General features: G+C 36.7%; 1 protein-coding gene across 2 annotated transcripts in view; it reads left to right on the forward strand.

The window, feature by feature from the left end:
- PGAP1 (post-GPI attachment to proteins inositol deacylase 1) overlaps nt 1-14,845 on the forward strand; it is a 91,354-nt gene that overhangs the window by 12,260 nt on the left and 64,249 nt on the right. For both annotated transcript variants that reach the window (XM_021667782.2, XM_064373215.1), the window contains exons 4-7: nt 3,251-3,422; nt 6,992-7,149; nt 11,277-11,329; nt 12,458-12,524. In XM_021667782.2, coding sequence (XP_021523457.1) covers nt 3,251-3,422; nt 6,992-7,149; nt 11,277-11,329; nt 12,458-12,524 — 450 coding nt within the window. The remainder of the gene's footprint in view (nt 1-3,250; nt 3,423-6,991; nt 7,150-11,276; nt 11,330-12,457; nt 12,525-14,845) is intronic.

Genomic DNA, 14,845 nt, shown 5'->3' on the forward strand with positions numbered 1-14,845 from the left:
ACAGATTTGGAGGAATTAAGAATTTAGTTTTAGACAGATTCAGTTTGAGATGCATATTAGACATTCCATGTATGTTACTGTGCAGGTGGTGTTCAAGGCTAGCGTTCAAGAGAAGGGGTACAGCCTTGAGATAATTACTGGGGGGTTGACAGTGTGTAGATATATTTAAAGCCACTAGACTGGAAGAGATCACTGATGGTTACAACAAAGATATGAAAAAGAATTGATCTAAGGACCAAGGCCTGATTCACTTCAGTTTTAAGAAATGAGGAGAGACAGCTAGGCCTGGTGGCTCATGACTGTAATTCCAGCACTTTCCCAGGCCAAGGCAGGTGGACCACCTGAGGTCAGGCCAGCCTTGACCAGCCTGACCAACATGGAAAAATCCCATTTCTACTAAAAATATGAAAGTAGCCAGGCGTTGTGGCACATGCCTGTAATCCCAGCTACTCAGGAGGCTGAGGCAGGAGCATCACTTGAACCTGGGTGGCAGAGGTTGCAGTGAGGCGAGATCACGCCATTGCATTCCAGCCTGGGCAAGAAGAGTGAAACTCCATCTCAAAAAAAAAAAAAAAAAGAAGAAGAAAAAAGAAATGAGGAGAGATGAGAAGGAAGCAGAACTAGAAACTAAAAAGGAGTAGCCAGTGAGGTAAAGGGAGAACCAGGATAGTTTGTTGTCAAAGAAACTAATGTAAATATTTCAAAGAAGGAAGAAGTGATCAACTGTGTCAAATGCTGCTGATAGGTCAAATAAGATGATTAATAATTGTCTGTTGTAGCCTAGGCAACATAGGGAGACTCTGTATCTACAAAAAAAAAAAAAAAAAAAAAAAAAAAATTAGCTGAATGTGGTGGTGTACACTTGTAGTCCCAGCTACTTGGGAGGCTGAGATAGGAGAATCTGCTTGGAACCTAGGAGATTGGGTCTCCAGTGAGCCCCAATGATCATGCCATTGCACTCCAGCCTGGTGACAGAGTAAGACCCTGTCTCAAAGAAAAAAAAAAAAAAAAAAGAATTAAGAATTGGCTATGGGATTCGTTGGTGATTTGGCAAGGACAGTTTTGGTAGCATGTTGGGGTAAAAGTCTGATTGAAATGGATTTAAGAGTGTGTGGAAGTTGAGAAATTGGAGACAACAAGTACTGTGTATACAACTTGCTTTTTGTTTTGTTTGTTTGTTTTTTGAGACAGGTTCTCACTCTGTCACCAGGCTGGAATGCAGTGGCATGATCTTGGCTCACTGCAACCTCTGCCTCCTGGGTTCAAGTGACTCTCATGCCTCAGCCTCCTGAGTAGCTGTGACTACAGGCACATGCCACCACACCTGGCTAATTTTTGTATTTTTAGGAGAGACTGGGTTTTGCCATGTTAGCCGGACTGGTTTTGAACTCCTGACCTGAAGTGATTCGCCCGCCTCGGCCTCCCAAAGTACTGTGATTACAGGTGTGAGCCACTGTGCCTGGCCTGCAACTTGTTTTTAGAGGTTTGCTGTAAAGAAATGTAGAGAAGTTACTAAGGGGAAAGTGAGAATTAAAAGGGAGTTATTTTTAAGAGAGAATAACAGTATATTTATATACTAATGAAATGATCTAGAGAGAGAAAAGCAATAATGCAAGAAGGATTGCTAGAGTGATGTACTTGAGAATACAAGTATATTAAGAGAGAATAACAGTATATTTATACACTAATGACAGTATATTTATACACTAATTGCTAGAGTGATATACTTGAGAATACAAGTATTTTAAGAGAGAATAACAGTATATTTATACACTAATGAAAATAATCTAGAGAGAGAAAAGCAATAATGCAAGAAGAAGAGAAGGATTGCTAGAGTGATGTACTTCAGAAGGTCAAAGGGGACAGGTTTCAGAGCAGTTATAGGAGTTGGCTTTTGCTAAGATCAGGTCTGTATTTGGCGATCACTAAGGACTCGCTTGATTCCTAAATCAGCATATTATGACATTGCTGAAATACTGTCCACAAGGGAAGCTCATTAGAGACTCAGTGCCCAAGGTTTTTACTGGGGTCATATCACACGGATACTCTCTGCCTAGCACATACCAAAATTCCAGCCTGGAGGACAGCAGGTGTTCAGCATCAAACATGTTGTTTGCACAAACAGTTTAGTCACTCTTATCATTTAGGGAATGGTGGGTATCTCCCCCAAATATAAGGTTCCAGATTCCAGCCAAGAGCCAACCTTGTATCCAGTCCATGCCAAGGACAGCAGTGTCAGGCCTCCTATGTTCACTCGTCTGCACAAGATTCAGTCTACTCATTGAGAAGAGATGGTATGTAGGAAGGATCAGTGTTGGAGATGATGAGCAAAAGTATGGTAATGATACTGAGGAGATTGGTGAAAACAAAAGATCTTTTTGAAAAGCACTTCTCTAAAAAATAAAATATATGTAATTGTCAGTGAATTAGTGTTTGGAATGCTGTTTCACTTTTAAACCCAAATGCACAATAGAGAAATAATTGGATGAGATAAAAGATAACAACATGGGCTGGGCTCAGTGGCTCATGCTAGTAATCCCAGCACTTTGAGAGGCCAAGGTGGGCAGATCATGAGGTCAGGAGTTGAAGACCATCCTGGCTAACACAGTGAAACTCCATCTCTACTAAAAATACAAAAAATCAGCTAGTTTTGGTGGCACACACCTGTAGTCCCAGCTACTTGGGAGGCAGAGGCAGGAGAATTGCTTGAACCCAGGAGGCAGAGGTTGCAGTGAACTGAGATCACACCACTACGCTCCAGCCTGGGTGACAGAGCGAGACTCCATCTCAAAATAATAATAATAATAATAATAAAGATAACATAATAAGGTAGTATATTGCTATCAAAACTGTAATTGTCTTGGCTTTTTTTGGGTAGTATTTTCAGTTTCAAACAAATGATCTGATTTTGTATGTCTTGTAAAACCTAATAATCTGCTATATACCAAATATAATTACTCCTCAGATTACATGTAGTGTAACAACTAGTATAAACATGATTTGCTCAACCAAGTGTTCCCGTTGGCTTAGAAACCCAAGATATACCTATTAAGAATGTTTGACAGAACACAAAATAGTATGTATACACTAATTAAAACTATATGAAAATGTATTTCTGTACCTTGTGATGGGAGGTTGTATAAATAGTTTGATTTTCTTTTTCCTATAAAATTGCTCATATGCAGAGAGAACTATTTAGTATTTTTTAAATGATACTAAGCCTTAATTATGACATGATTTCTTTTAATAGGGTCAAGAATTTGCTCCAAAAAGTGTGGCAATAATTGGTCATTCTATGGGTGGCCTTGTTGCAAGAGCATTGCTTACACTGACGAATTTTAAGCATGATCTGATAAATCTTCTTATTACACAAGCCACACCTCATGTTGCTCCTGTGATGCCATTAGATCGTTTCATTACAGGTGAGTACTGTTACATAAATATTAGCTGACCTCCCTATTGTTGTTTAGGATTAAATAAATAAATCCCTACAGCTATTCCCCTTAGAGTATGCTACAGATTTATCCATGTGTAAAGCAACTCAATTGCAAACCAGCACTTCCAATTCTGAGTGTCTCTCTCTTTATATCTTTGAACTTAGGCTTATAATTGAAACTACTGTTATGTTTTGTGTGTCCATAGCATCTTAACATGGTTGACATGTGTTTTGTAATTCCTAGGCACTAGGGCTTCCATTTAGTTTTTGTTTGTTTGTTTGTTTTTGGGACAGGGAGTCTTGCTCTTTCACCCAGTCTGGAGTGCAGTGGTGTAATCTCAGCTCACTGCAACCTCTGCCTCCCAGGTTTAAGCGATTTTCATGCTTCAACCTTCCAAGTAGCTGGGAATACAGGTGTGTGCCACCATCCCCACTAATTTTTATATTTTTAGTAGAGACAGGGTTTCACCATATTGGCCAGGCTGATCTCAAACTGCTGACCTCAAATGATCTGCCTATTTTGACCTCCCAAAGTGCTGGGATGACAGGTATAAGCCACCATGCCTGGCCACTTTAGTTATTTTTGAGGACAGTACCCTGTCTCTTAAGATGTGTTTAAACTTCCTATGCTTTGTTAACTGTTTTAGGGCTGTATCAAAAATAAGCTTATATTTAAGTAGAATAGTAGCAATGTCTAGTTTTTAAATACATAGGTACATTAACACTTTATTTAATGAGATATAATTCCTAATATTTATTGAATTCATTATAATTTGGGTATTAAAGATTTCATATGATATATTACCACGCTTAATCCTCACTGCAGTCCTGTGAAGTAGGTACCATTATTATCTTCATGTTTATGAGAAAAAGGCCAAGGTAAAGTTCTTGCCCACAGTCATGTGGCAAGAAAGTAGTGAAAGCAATATTTGACCCTCACAAACTTGCTTCTGGCCTTGTGCTCTTAACCTTTGCATGCTGTACTGCCTCTTAATTGAAGTACATTAACATAGGAAATAAAACCCAGATAATACTATAATCTTGCAGGAATTTTGAATGAAAAGTGGAAGTTTGTGATTGATGTCATCTAATCAAATAGTGATAATGTCACAGAATAAGAATTAAATACCAGTTATCTCAACTTGTTAAAAAAAAAAAAAGCCAAACATTATCCTCACTGCTTATAGGAATATTATATGAGTAGAAGAAAGTCTTTAGAAAGAATTCTTCCTGGTTAGTAAATGTATATAGCTTCTTAACTTATTAAAATTTGCATTATCTTAATTTTGATGAAAATTTTGTTTGTAGTTAAGTGAGAAATATTCACCAGTGACTCCACACCAAAGTAGATTGTCTAAAGTGCTCATCTTAACATAACAGCATTGCCAAAGAATCATTTATTTTCTGTTAAGTATCTGGTACAATGGTAATTATTATGAGGCTCAGTTTTTCTTTTAGTACATTTAAAATTTTGCCTGTAGAAGTCTTTTAATGAGTAAACATTTCAATTTTAAAATAATGAAGTTGTTTAAATTTGTTGTAGTCTAATAATCTTAAATGACGTTAGGTTTGGGAAAAAAAATTAAAGGCTAAAAGTCAGTACTTGTCACCGTAATTGAGAACTCTTTATATTATTGCATTTTATATGGTATATGTAGATGAGCCATGTAGATTAAATAAGAATGACTCAAATATATTTTAAAAATTATTTGAGGAATGTACCTTCAATAGGTTTTATTGCTTTGGAGGGTGGCACTGTTTTGTCTCTAAAAGGCTCAGACTGAAAGTGATTCTTAAGGTTAGGATGTCTTTCCTGTAATTAGTAAGTCTTTCCTCTTTATTCTGGGTTTATTCACTTTATTTTACTAGGTCAAAATTAGAATGAAAATTTTAAGGTTTTGAGAGACAGGGGTCCATGTGACCTCTCAAGTAGATTCCCTGTTTATACTTGGTGAAAATACTGCCTTTCAATAGGAGGAAGGAGGCCTTGCACTAGGATCTGCACTTTAGAGGCTCCTGCTGCTCTGCCCTTACCCTTTCCCACAGTGTGAGAAGCATGAAGGCTAAGTAGCTTCCCTGTGTGGAGCCTGCGTCTTTACTTCTACACTGTGATCTAGCTAACCAAGCCTCCAGACTTTTCTTGTCTATATGCCCCAAGCCTGCTTCCAAGACCTGTGTGGGTCTCTTCATTTTCTTTGTTCTGCTGAGGGCAGGTATGTAGAATCCTAAGCTTGAGTTGTGGCCAAGGCATAGCTCTGCAGGAAGTACAGACAGAGCTTGCATGTGCACATGAGGCCCTTGCCATGTGGGATTGAACTGGGATGGGAAGAGAAGCACAGTAAGAGACTAGAGATCTGCTCCACTCTATTCTGCCACCATCCAGTGGCTAACTCTGAGGTGTCTGAGAATTCTTAATTTGAACCTGGCCTTCCAGGTTATTTCAATGATATATTTTTCAAAATAGGCAGGAAAAACTATATTTGATTTAACAGGTTATTAGCTGGATTTTTGATTTTTTAAACTATTTAGACATATGGCATGTGTGCCCCACTGATACTTAGATCCCAGGTTCTCCAGATGTTAAGAGTCAGTCTGCTAGGTGGTAATCTAAGTAAGTACTGCTGGGATCTTTAATGGGGGCAGCTTGCTGTACCCAATGTTTGAAACCCTGAGTGGGATCAAATGCCAGGATAAAAATGCATTAAGTTTTGATAATCAGAAAAAGAATTGAGAAATCCCCTGTCCTAGCCTCTGTTTAGTCTTTGACACTAGAATTTTCTCACCTCAATAGACAAAGTGAAAAATTGTCTGCAGGTTCTTCCCTTTGAACTACTTGTTACACTAAATGGGTTGAACCCTAACCCTGAGGTTTTCCACAGCAGCATAGTCCTAAGACTAATGTCAGTAGTATTTTCCTGATAGATTGTAAGAATTTAAATAGTACTTTGTGGTGGTGGTTGGCCACAGAAGAGACTTACTAAGCCTTTTTAAGCTGGGACACTGCCATCATGGGGAGGGGTCTACAGCTCTTTTTTTTTTTTTTCCTAAAAAAAACCAACACACTGTATTGAGGGTAATTGATATATTAAATACTACACATTTGTAATATATACAGTTTGATGGGTTTGATCATTTGCATATACCATGAAGCCAACACCACAAATGTCTATAACGGTAGCATAGTAAATTCTTATCTTTGGAAGAATATTAGGGTTTTCCCTTTTTGCTATACTGTGTGACTCATGAGTAAGCATCATCCTTGTGTAATGTAGAAAGGTGTTTGCTTATGGATCTGAAGCTAGTAAAATTTGGGTATCTTTTTTAAATTAATGCCTTTAGTAACTCTTAGTATTTGCACTTTGATTTAATGAGGAAGTCGGAATATATGTAAAGATACTGATTTTACTGAAAATAGGGAAATGTGAATAACGCACTCTTTATAGGTGAAATGACTTAAGGAAAAATTCATTTAAATATTAATATTACTGTATAGATATCTTGTTGTTGCAGGGAATGGCTACTATTTTTTAATGTCTCTTTTTTATTCTCTACCAGATTTTTATATGACTGTAAACAACTATTGGATTCTAAATGCTCGACAAATAAATTTAACCACACTTTCTGTAGCTGGAGGATTCCGGGATTACCAAGTTCGTTCAGGATTGACTTTTCTCCCAAAATTAAGCCATCATACCAGTGCCTTATCTGTTGTGGTAATCTTTTTTTTAAGATTCTACTGAAATAGTAATGTAATAAACCCAGTGGAACATGAAAGAAGAAATAATATATAGCTGCGTGGTAATGACTGCTGAGTTAGTGGCGTAGGACTGCTGTATGTGCATGCATGTGTGTGTGTGTGTGTAAGAGACAGAGGGAATGAGAGAGAAAATGAATGAATGAATGAATGAATGAACAAATGAACATGAATGTGTTGGGAGGGCAGAGTTGTGGATGCTTATGTCCATAGGGAGTAAAAAGGATGGCCAGGAACCGTCGCTTACGGCTATAATTCTAGTGCTTTGAGAGGCCAAGACAGGAGGACTGCTTGAGGCCAGGAGTTCAAGACCAGCCTGGGCAACATAGGGAGACCACCCCGCCCCCATCTCTACAAAATACAAAAAAATTTAAAATTAGCCAGGCTAATTTAGGCATGGTGGTGAGTGCCCATAGTCTGAGCTACTCAGGAAGTTGAGGCAGGAGAATCACTTGAGCCCAGGAGTTTGAGGTTACAGTGAGCTGTGATTTTTATCACTGCACCTCAGCCTGATGACAGAACAGGACTAAAAAAAAAAAAAAGTACAAAGGATCTTAGAAATGTGGTAAGAATGACCCTATTATTGAGGAATAATGGTTTCTTGTCCGAAATAAGAGCCTATTCATTGATTAGAGTTGTAACTAGAAGAATGTGTGGATTGGAATCCAGGGCAATCTAGTTATATCTGTGTTACACTATATGTAATCATAGTGGAATTTCAAACATATCACATACTCCTGAATGCTAAATTTGAATGAAAGTTTACCAATTTTATAATAACATGATTAGCTTTGATAGTATAAGTAGAACCCTGATTAATTAATTTGCTACTTCTTCCCTGCTAGGACATCTATCAAGTATTCGGTCTTTAACTGGGATACATAACCTATGTAAAGTGAGTCAAGTTTCCTTTTAGGACTTCTTTCTTGTATATTTAACCTTGAAGTCTTCAGTTAAGATGGTAGCTTCTTAACTCAGCAGACACATCATCTCCAAATGTAACTTACTTTCTAAAGAGAAAATGCATAGAATGTAGTCTGCCTGTTCCTTTTGCTTTTTAGGAGATAACACTAGAAAGTCACTGTTTCATAGTTGGACCTCTTCATAGATACTCCTTTGTTCATCTCACCTATTGTCCTACTTTAGATTACTGTTCATTCATTAAATAGGTATTTACTGAATGCTTGGCTTACATAGGACAAAAATTATTAAGCTACTCTGCTATTACCCACCATTTTCATATACCTAGAGGAATTGGGATATAGCCAGAACAGTTTTGAAATTAGTAAATCTATCAAACCTTGTTATTATAGGTATGAATGTTGTTATTTGGTGTTGAATATTTTGATCAGATATTTGTTGGAAGTCCTCAAAAACTGTATGTCAACTCTTTATAATCAATGGGAACACATGGACACAGGGAGGGGAGCACTACACACTGGGGTCTGTTGGGGGGAAATAGGGGACGGACAGCGGGGGATGGGGAGTTGGGGAGGGATAGCATGGGGAGAAATGCCAGATATAGGTGAAGGGGAGGAAGGCAGCAAATCACACTGCCACGTATGCACCTATGCAACAATCTTGTATGTTCTTCACATGTACCCCAAAACCTAAAATGCAATAAAAAAAAACAAAAACAAAAAAAACACAGATGATTTAGTCATATGAAATTTGATGTAACTTATTTCCTGGAACTTGGCTAGAGCACAATGCTGTATTGATACCACATCCTAAAGCTTATCTTTTTTTTTTTTTTTTCGGAGAGAGGATCTTACTCTGTTGTCCAGGCTGGAGCACAGTAGCACAATCTCGGTTCTCTGCAACCTCTGCCTCCTGGGTTCAAGCAATTCTCCTGCCTCAGCCTGCCAAGTAGTTGGGATTACAGGCATTTGCCACCACACTCCACTAATTTTTGTATTTTTAGTAGAGACAGGGTTTCACCATATTGATCAGGCTGGTCTTGAACTCCTAACCTTGTGATCCGCCCACCTCTGCCTCCCAAAATGCTGGGATTACAGGTGTGAGCCACCAAGCCAGGCCCTAAAGCTTATCTTTTAAAGAACTTTGATCTTTTTAGTTGTGTGGGTGCGGGGGGGGGGTGTGTGTGTGTGTGTGTACTTCTTTATTTTTTCTAATCCATTTGATAATGTGTTGCTTTCAAGTCAGCTTGTTATCTCTGATTTCTGTATCTGATGAAGATATTTTACTTTTGGAACTTTCTCAAAACTGGCCATTGTATACCCTAAGATTTATTTTTTAGCCTCCAGATATTCTACAGCCTTTCATATAGCTACATGTATGTTCACTTTAAAAAATTATTAACAAGTAACAATTTTTGAATGATTATCTCAAGAATAGTTAAATGATGTTTGCATCCACTGGGATGGAAAAATCTTTTAAGTTAGACACCATAATTATATTAAGAGAGTTGACTAAACTGCTAAAATATAGTCCCACACAGGTAATGACACTTAAGCACAATAGAAGTTTACGTTTTATTCTTGTAACTGCCCTAGGTGGGTATTTAGGTTGGTGGATGGTTTTCTAAGAGGTTCCATTCAGGGACTCAGGCTGAGAGTAGGCATTCCATCTTGAATGTTTTACTTTCAGAGTTGCTCTAGTTATCTTCAACCACAGAAAGGAAGAAAGAGCATGAGGCAAATGTCAGGCTTACAAATGGCAAACATCTCTGCTGCTCACATACCATTAGAAAAAACTCAGTCACATATTAAAGCAAGAGAAGCTAAGAGCTGTAGTCTAGCCAAGTGTGCAAGCAAAGAAGAATGGATTTTGGTAGACATTTAGCAGTTTTCAACATAACAATCATGAGCAACTACCTTTTTGATTTGTGTTGGCCTTTCCTTTTTCAACTCTAGCACATATGCATTAATTAAAGTGAATGGAAGTAAACCGGTTTTATATTCTTGGTAATGGTAAATGCTGTCTACCAAGAGTTCTTACTCTACTGACCATTAATGTAATCAAAGAACAACAGTGAATTTAGATTGTCTATTTTTTTTTTTTTGGTGAACTATAAGTAGTAATTTCTAAATATATCAAGTACTTATAAGTTCATCAAGTAAACTGTAGATTCCTCCCACTTCAGAACTTGGAACCCAAAGACACATTATTATTTATAGACTTCAAGGGTTATAGCGATTCCTTCGAAGTTATATATATCTATTTTTTAAGTTCATATATTAAAGAGACATTTTAGGCCTCTGTAAATTATCTTGCATCTACACTATTAGTCTCCTCATTTTGTTTTGACAGTTCTGGTAATGACAGCTCCTTGTCTCTTTGATGGTACATAGAGAGATGCTATGAAAAATAAAATCAGATTTACTTAATGAACACCTAATGTGTGTAAGACGCTATTCACAGAGAGGTCATTATCTGGTGTGAAAAAGAGTCTCTAGTTCTTGGAGGGTGCTGTGCCATGGTTAGGAAGCCTTCTGCAAATACTTACATTTTTTAGGAGCCTTTTGTCAGTATACATCCTAATCAGCTAGGGATTTTTTTTTTTCCAGAATAAATAAGCCTGGACCCCACTTGTGAAAGTCTGATTTGGTAGTTTTGGAATTGTGATCAGGCATATTTGGTTTGAAAAATCTTCTTAGGCCTAGGTATTTCTTAGGTACACCACTGATGAAGAAATAACATCTTAGAATCTATCAAGTGGTAGTTTGGTCAAAATTAAAATTACTAAAATGTCTTTAGTAACTTACATTATGATTTATAAAAGAATGTTAAACCTATCTCTCATTAGAGTAATAAAAAAAGTTAGACATTAAATTTTAGGAAAGAGTCTGTGGTTGCTTTAATAATTTTTAAAGGGTAATTTAAACTTGACTAACCAGGATTGATATTTATAGAAAGAGTTATGTTTTATACAGAAAAATTCTAATATATTTAGATCACCTTTTATAAGAATGTATCATTTAAAAATGTCTAGGTGTCACAATATAGTGAAACTATGTTATGTGTTTCTAAATATTAGCTTATAAGAATTTCAGACTTTTTAGAGAATAACAGATGTGTTTTTTGTAAGTTTGATTATTGTTTTTTCTTTTTTTTTTTTTTTAGAGTTCAGCAGTGCCTAAGACCTGGGTCTCAACAGACCACCTCTCCATTGTGTGGTAAGTTAATACTTATATAACTTATTTTGATGATTTGTCATGGGCCTCTTTTCTCCTCAATGCAGTAATTTAATTGGTTCGTTAACCACTTTTTTTGTTTTTGAGACAGAGTCTCAGTCGGTTGCCCAGGCTGGAGGACAGTCGTGCAGTCTCCACTCACTGCAACCTCTCACCTCCTGGGTTCAAGTGATTCTCATGCCTCAGCCTCCCAAGTAGCTGGGATTACAGGCATGTGCCATCATGCCTAGCTAATTTTTGTGTTTTTAATAGGGGTGAGATTTCATCATTTTGGCCAGGCTGGTCTCAAACTCTTGACCTCAGGTGGTCTGCCCACCTCAGCCTCCCAAAGTGCTGGGATTACAGGTGTGAACCACCACACCTGGCCTGGTATGTTGACTTTCTTAGAACTTCATCCATAAATAAGACTATGGGAGAAATATTAGGAAATTGGAACTCTAATCTTGGTTCTTGTTTCAGTTTAACCAAGGTTCTCTTGTCAACATATAAAATAACCTCCCAAAAACCCAATAGCATTAGTCTCAAATGAAGCTAACATCAAATACCAAAGTTTTTGAGATTTTCCTAGTTGGGTGGAATCAATTACACCTGTGGTAGGAGTTTCTGAGCTTTTGGCCAGTCACCATACTCAGATTTGGTTAATGGAGCAGTGACTATTCTAGGGAGCGGCACATGGAAAACCAAGTAGGAATTAGATTTATCTATATGGGTCAAGAAATAGGCAGACCCTAATATATTTCTCATTGTGTTTCAGCTTAAAGATTCTCTTTTGACTTTCCTTTGGCTGTGCAGACAGTAGTATCTGCTAGAATGACGTGCTTCAGGCATATAGAGATGGGGTAGATAGTACATCTATAGCTAGAGTAGGTGAGGGAATTTAGGGAAAACAGAAGGACCCTGAAAATTCTGGCAAACATTCAAGAAGATTTCATTTGCTTTATTTTTGCTTTAAAGGTTTCATCTTTAAGATATATGCTAAATAAGAATGATTTGTTACATAATTTTTGAGTTTAGAGCACTAAAGGAAACTCAGATGTTCCATTAAACAGTAAAATTGTATAAAAAATATATGTTTTATGAAAGTTTTCTTTGTAACACTTTATTCCTCAGGTGTAAACAATTGCAGTTGACTACAGTTCGAGCATTCTTTGATCTTATTGATGCTGATACTAAACAGGTATGTATTTTTAAACTAAAAATTATTTAAGGGAAAGCTTTTACTTTATCATTTACAACCATGTTGGATTTAGTGTATTTTTTTTTTACCTTGATGAAAATAGAAGCATATACATTGTATCAATTTTAATTATTTCAAAAATGGAAATATCTTTCTTTTTCTCATAATATTTGGACTGCTGTGAATAATTTGTAAAATGCAATGAACATGAAAAAGTGAAAGAACCTTAAATCTTCCCCCAGTTCTTCCCACTGTTTAAAGTTTGACATATAGCTTTTTTTTTTTTTTTTTTTGATGGAGTTTCACTCTGTCACCCGGGCTGGAGGGCAGTGGCGTGATCTTGGCTCACTGCAGCCCCTGCCTCCCAGGTTCAAGCAGTCCTCCCACCTCAGCCTCCTGAGAAGCTGGGACTACATATGCACACCACCAGTATTTTTAATAAAGATGGCATGTCACCAAGTTGGCCAGGCTGGTTTCAAACTCCTGACATTAGGTGATCCACCTGTCTTGGCCTCCCAAAGTGCTGGGATTACAGGCGTGAGCCACTATACCCGGCTTTCTTTTATTTTTTAAATGTAGGGGAAATGCTTCTTACAAACTATTTTATAATTTTTTTGTAATACCTTATAAACATCATTATCTATCTTATGGTGGTTTTTTTTGTTGTTGTTGTTTTTTGATCATTATCTGTCTTATTAGACTTTTTTTCTTTTTGAGAGACAGGTTCTCACTACGTTGTCCAGGCTGTACTCAAAGTCCTGGGCTCAAGTGATTCTCCCACCTCAGCCTCCTGAGTTTATTAAACATTTTTGAACCATGTTTTTTTAAAAGCACTTTAGCTTTCTGATAAGATTAAAATGTGTAATTTATTGGATAACCTAAGCTCACCAGAACTTAAATTATGTACTTCTCTAAGTTTTACCTTCTCTATAATAAGATTTCACAGTGTAAACTCTTCAAACTAGTAATTTTCCAAATTGTTCAATTAGCAGAACAAATGGAAGTCATAGTATCCTTTACAGATTATCACATTCCTCTTTTATCTCTTTCTTGTCTGCTAGCAGATAAATGGTAGCAGGTACCAAGGATTTCAGCAACATTCAGAGAATTATTCCCATTAACTTAAATTTTTTTTCTGTGAGTTGGAAACAGATTGCCATATTCGTCTTCAACAGCCTTTTAAAAACTCAGGTCATCTTGTTACATGGAAATATATTTTGAGAACTGCTCTGGCTTTTTCTTTTGGAGAAAAAAATTCCTTATTTTTTAAGTATAGTCCTTTTCATGGCAATGCATTGCAACCCATATATTTTTGGAGTGTTTCCCCTGAAGGCTCCAATTCTTTGGGAAACTAATATGAGTGACCTCTTTCTCAATAGGTCTCCAGGCAATACTTTTCTTATCTATGAGGAAAGAACCTTTGTCCTGTAGTGTACTCTCTTAGAAGGGTAGGGATTTTTTTCCTTAACTCTTCGGAAAGCTGTATAATCCCTCTTAGAGAGAATCGTATATACTTAGCTCTTTTCTGAAGATCCAGATCATTTTGTGTTTTACCACATTTTAAGCTACAAGATTCGGTGTTAAGTTAGTGTATTTACTGATTTGAATAAGCTTCACCGAGTTGACACTGTGACTTGGTCGGGAACACAAACATTTTTTGGTTTATCAACATTGTTTTAACTGTGAGACCTAGCCTTGGTAAAGCTGCTAAGCCTACTTGAGGGACTGCAACTAGATACAATAATAGAATCAATTAAAGTTGTTTGTACTTGCACTGAGGTTTGGTAAACTTAGGAAAAACCTTATTCCAACTCGTGAAGAACAGGATACCTCAGACAGGTATATTCCTAAAAAAATTGGACGTAAAACTAATTTCAGTAAATAAAATCATGTTTTTCCATTAACTCGTAAGATGAGAAAAGAACTATAGTACTAGTAGATAATAAATTATAATTCTGAATGTATAAATATTTTATGCATTTTAAGGGTAAAATGAGAAATTTTTCATAACCATATTGCTAAGAATCAAAATACTGTTGATGAAACTGAGTTTTGTTTTAAAAACTCACTATGTGTAATTGACTTGACTAAATAGTAGAAAATAAATACTTAAGGTATGATATCTAACTCTCGGGAAGCATATAGTCTAGGAGAAAAGCAGAACATATATATTCAGAGAAACTAAAATGCAAAGCATAATTAGTCCTAAGCATGGTGATAAGGCAGGAATCAGAGTAATTTTTGGTGGTTATTAGCATAAAATTCATAGCTAAAAACTTGTGAGTAGACAGATTGCCTAGAGAATGAGTAAGGTTGGTAGA

The sequence above is a fragment of the Aotus nancymaae genome, unplaced genomic scaffold (assembly GCF_030222135.1).
Source record: "Aotus nancymaae isolate 86718 unplaced genomic scaffold, 86718_ANA_hifiasm-v0.15.2.pri h1tg000008l, whole genome shotgun sequence".
Taxonomy (NCBI): Eukaryota; Metazoa; Chordata; class Mammalia; order Primates; family Aotidae; genus Aotus; species Aotus nancymaae.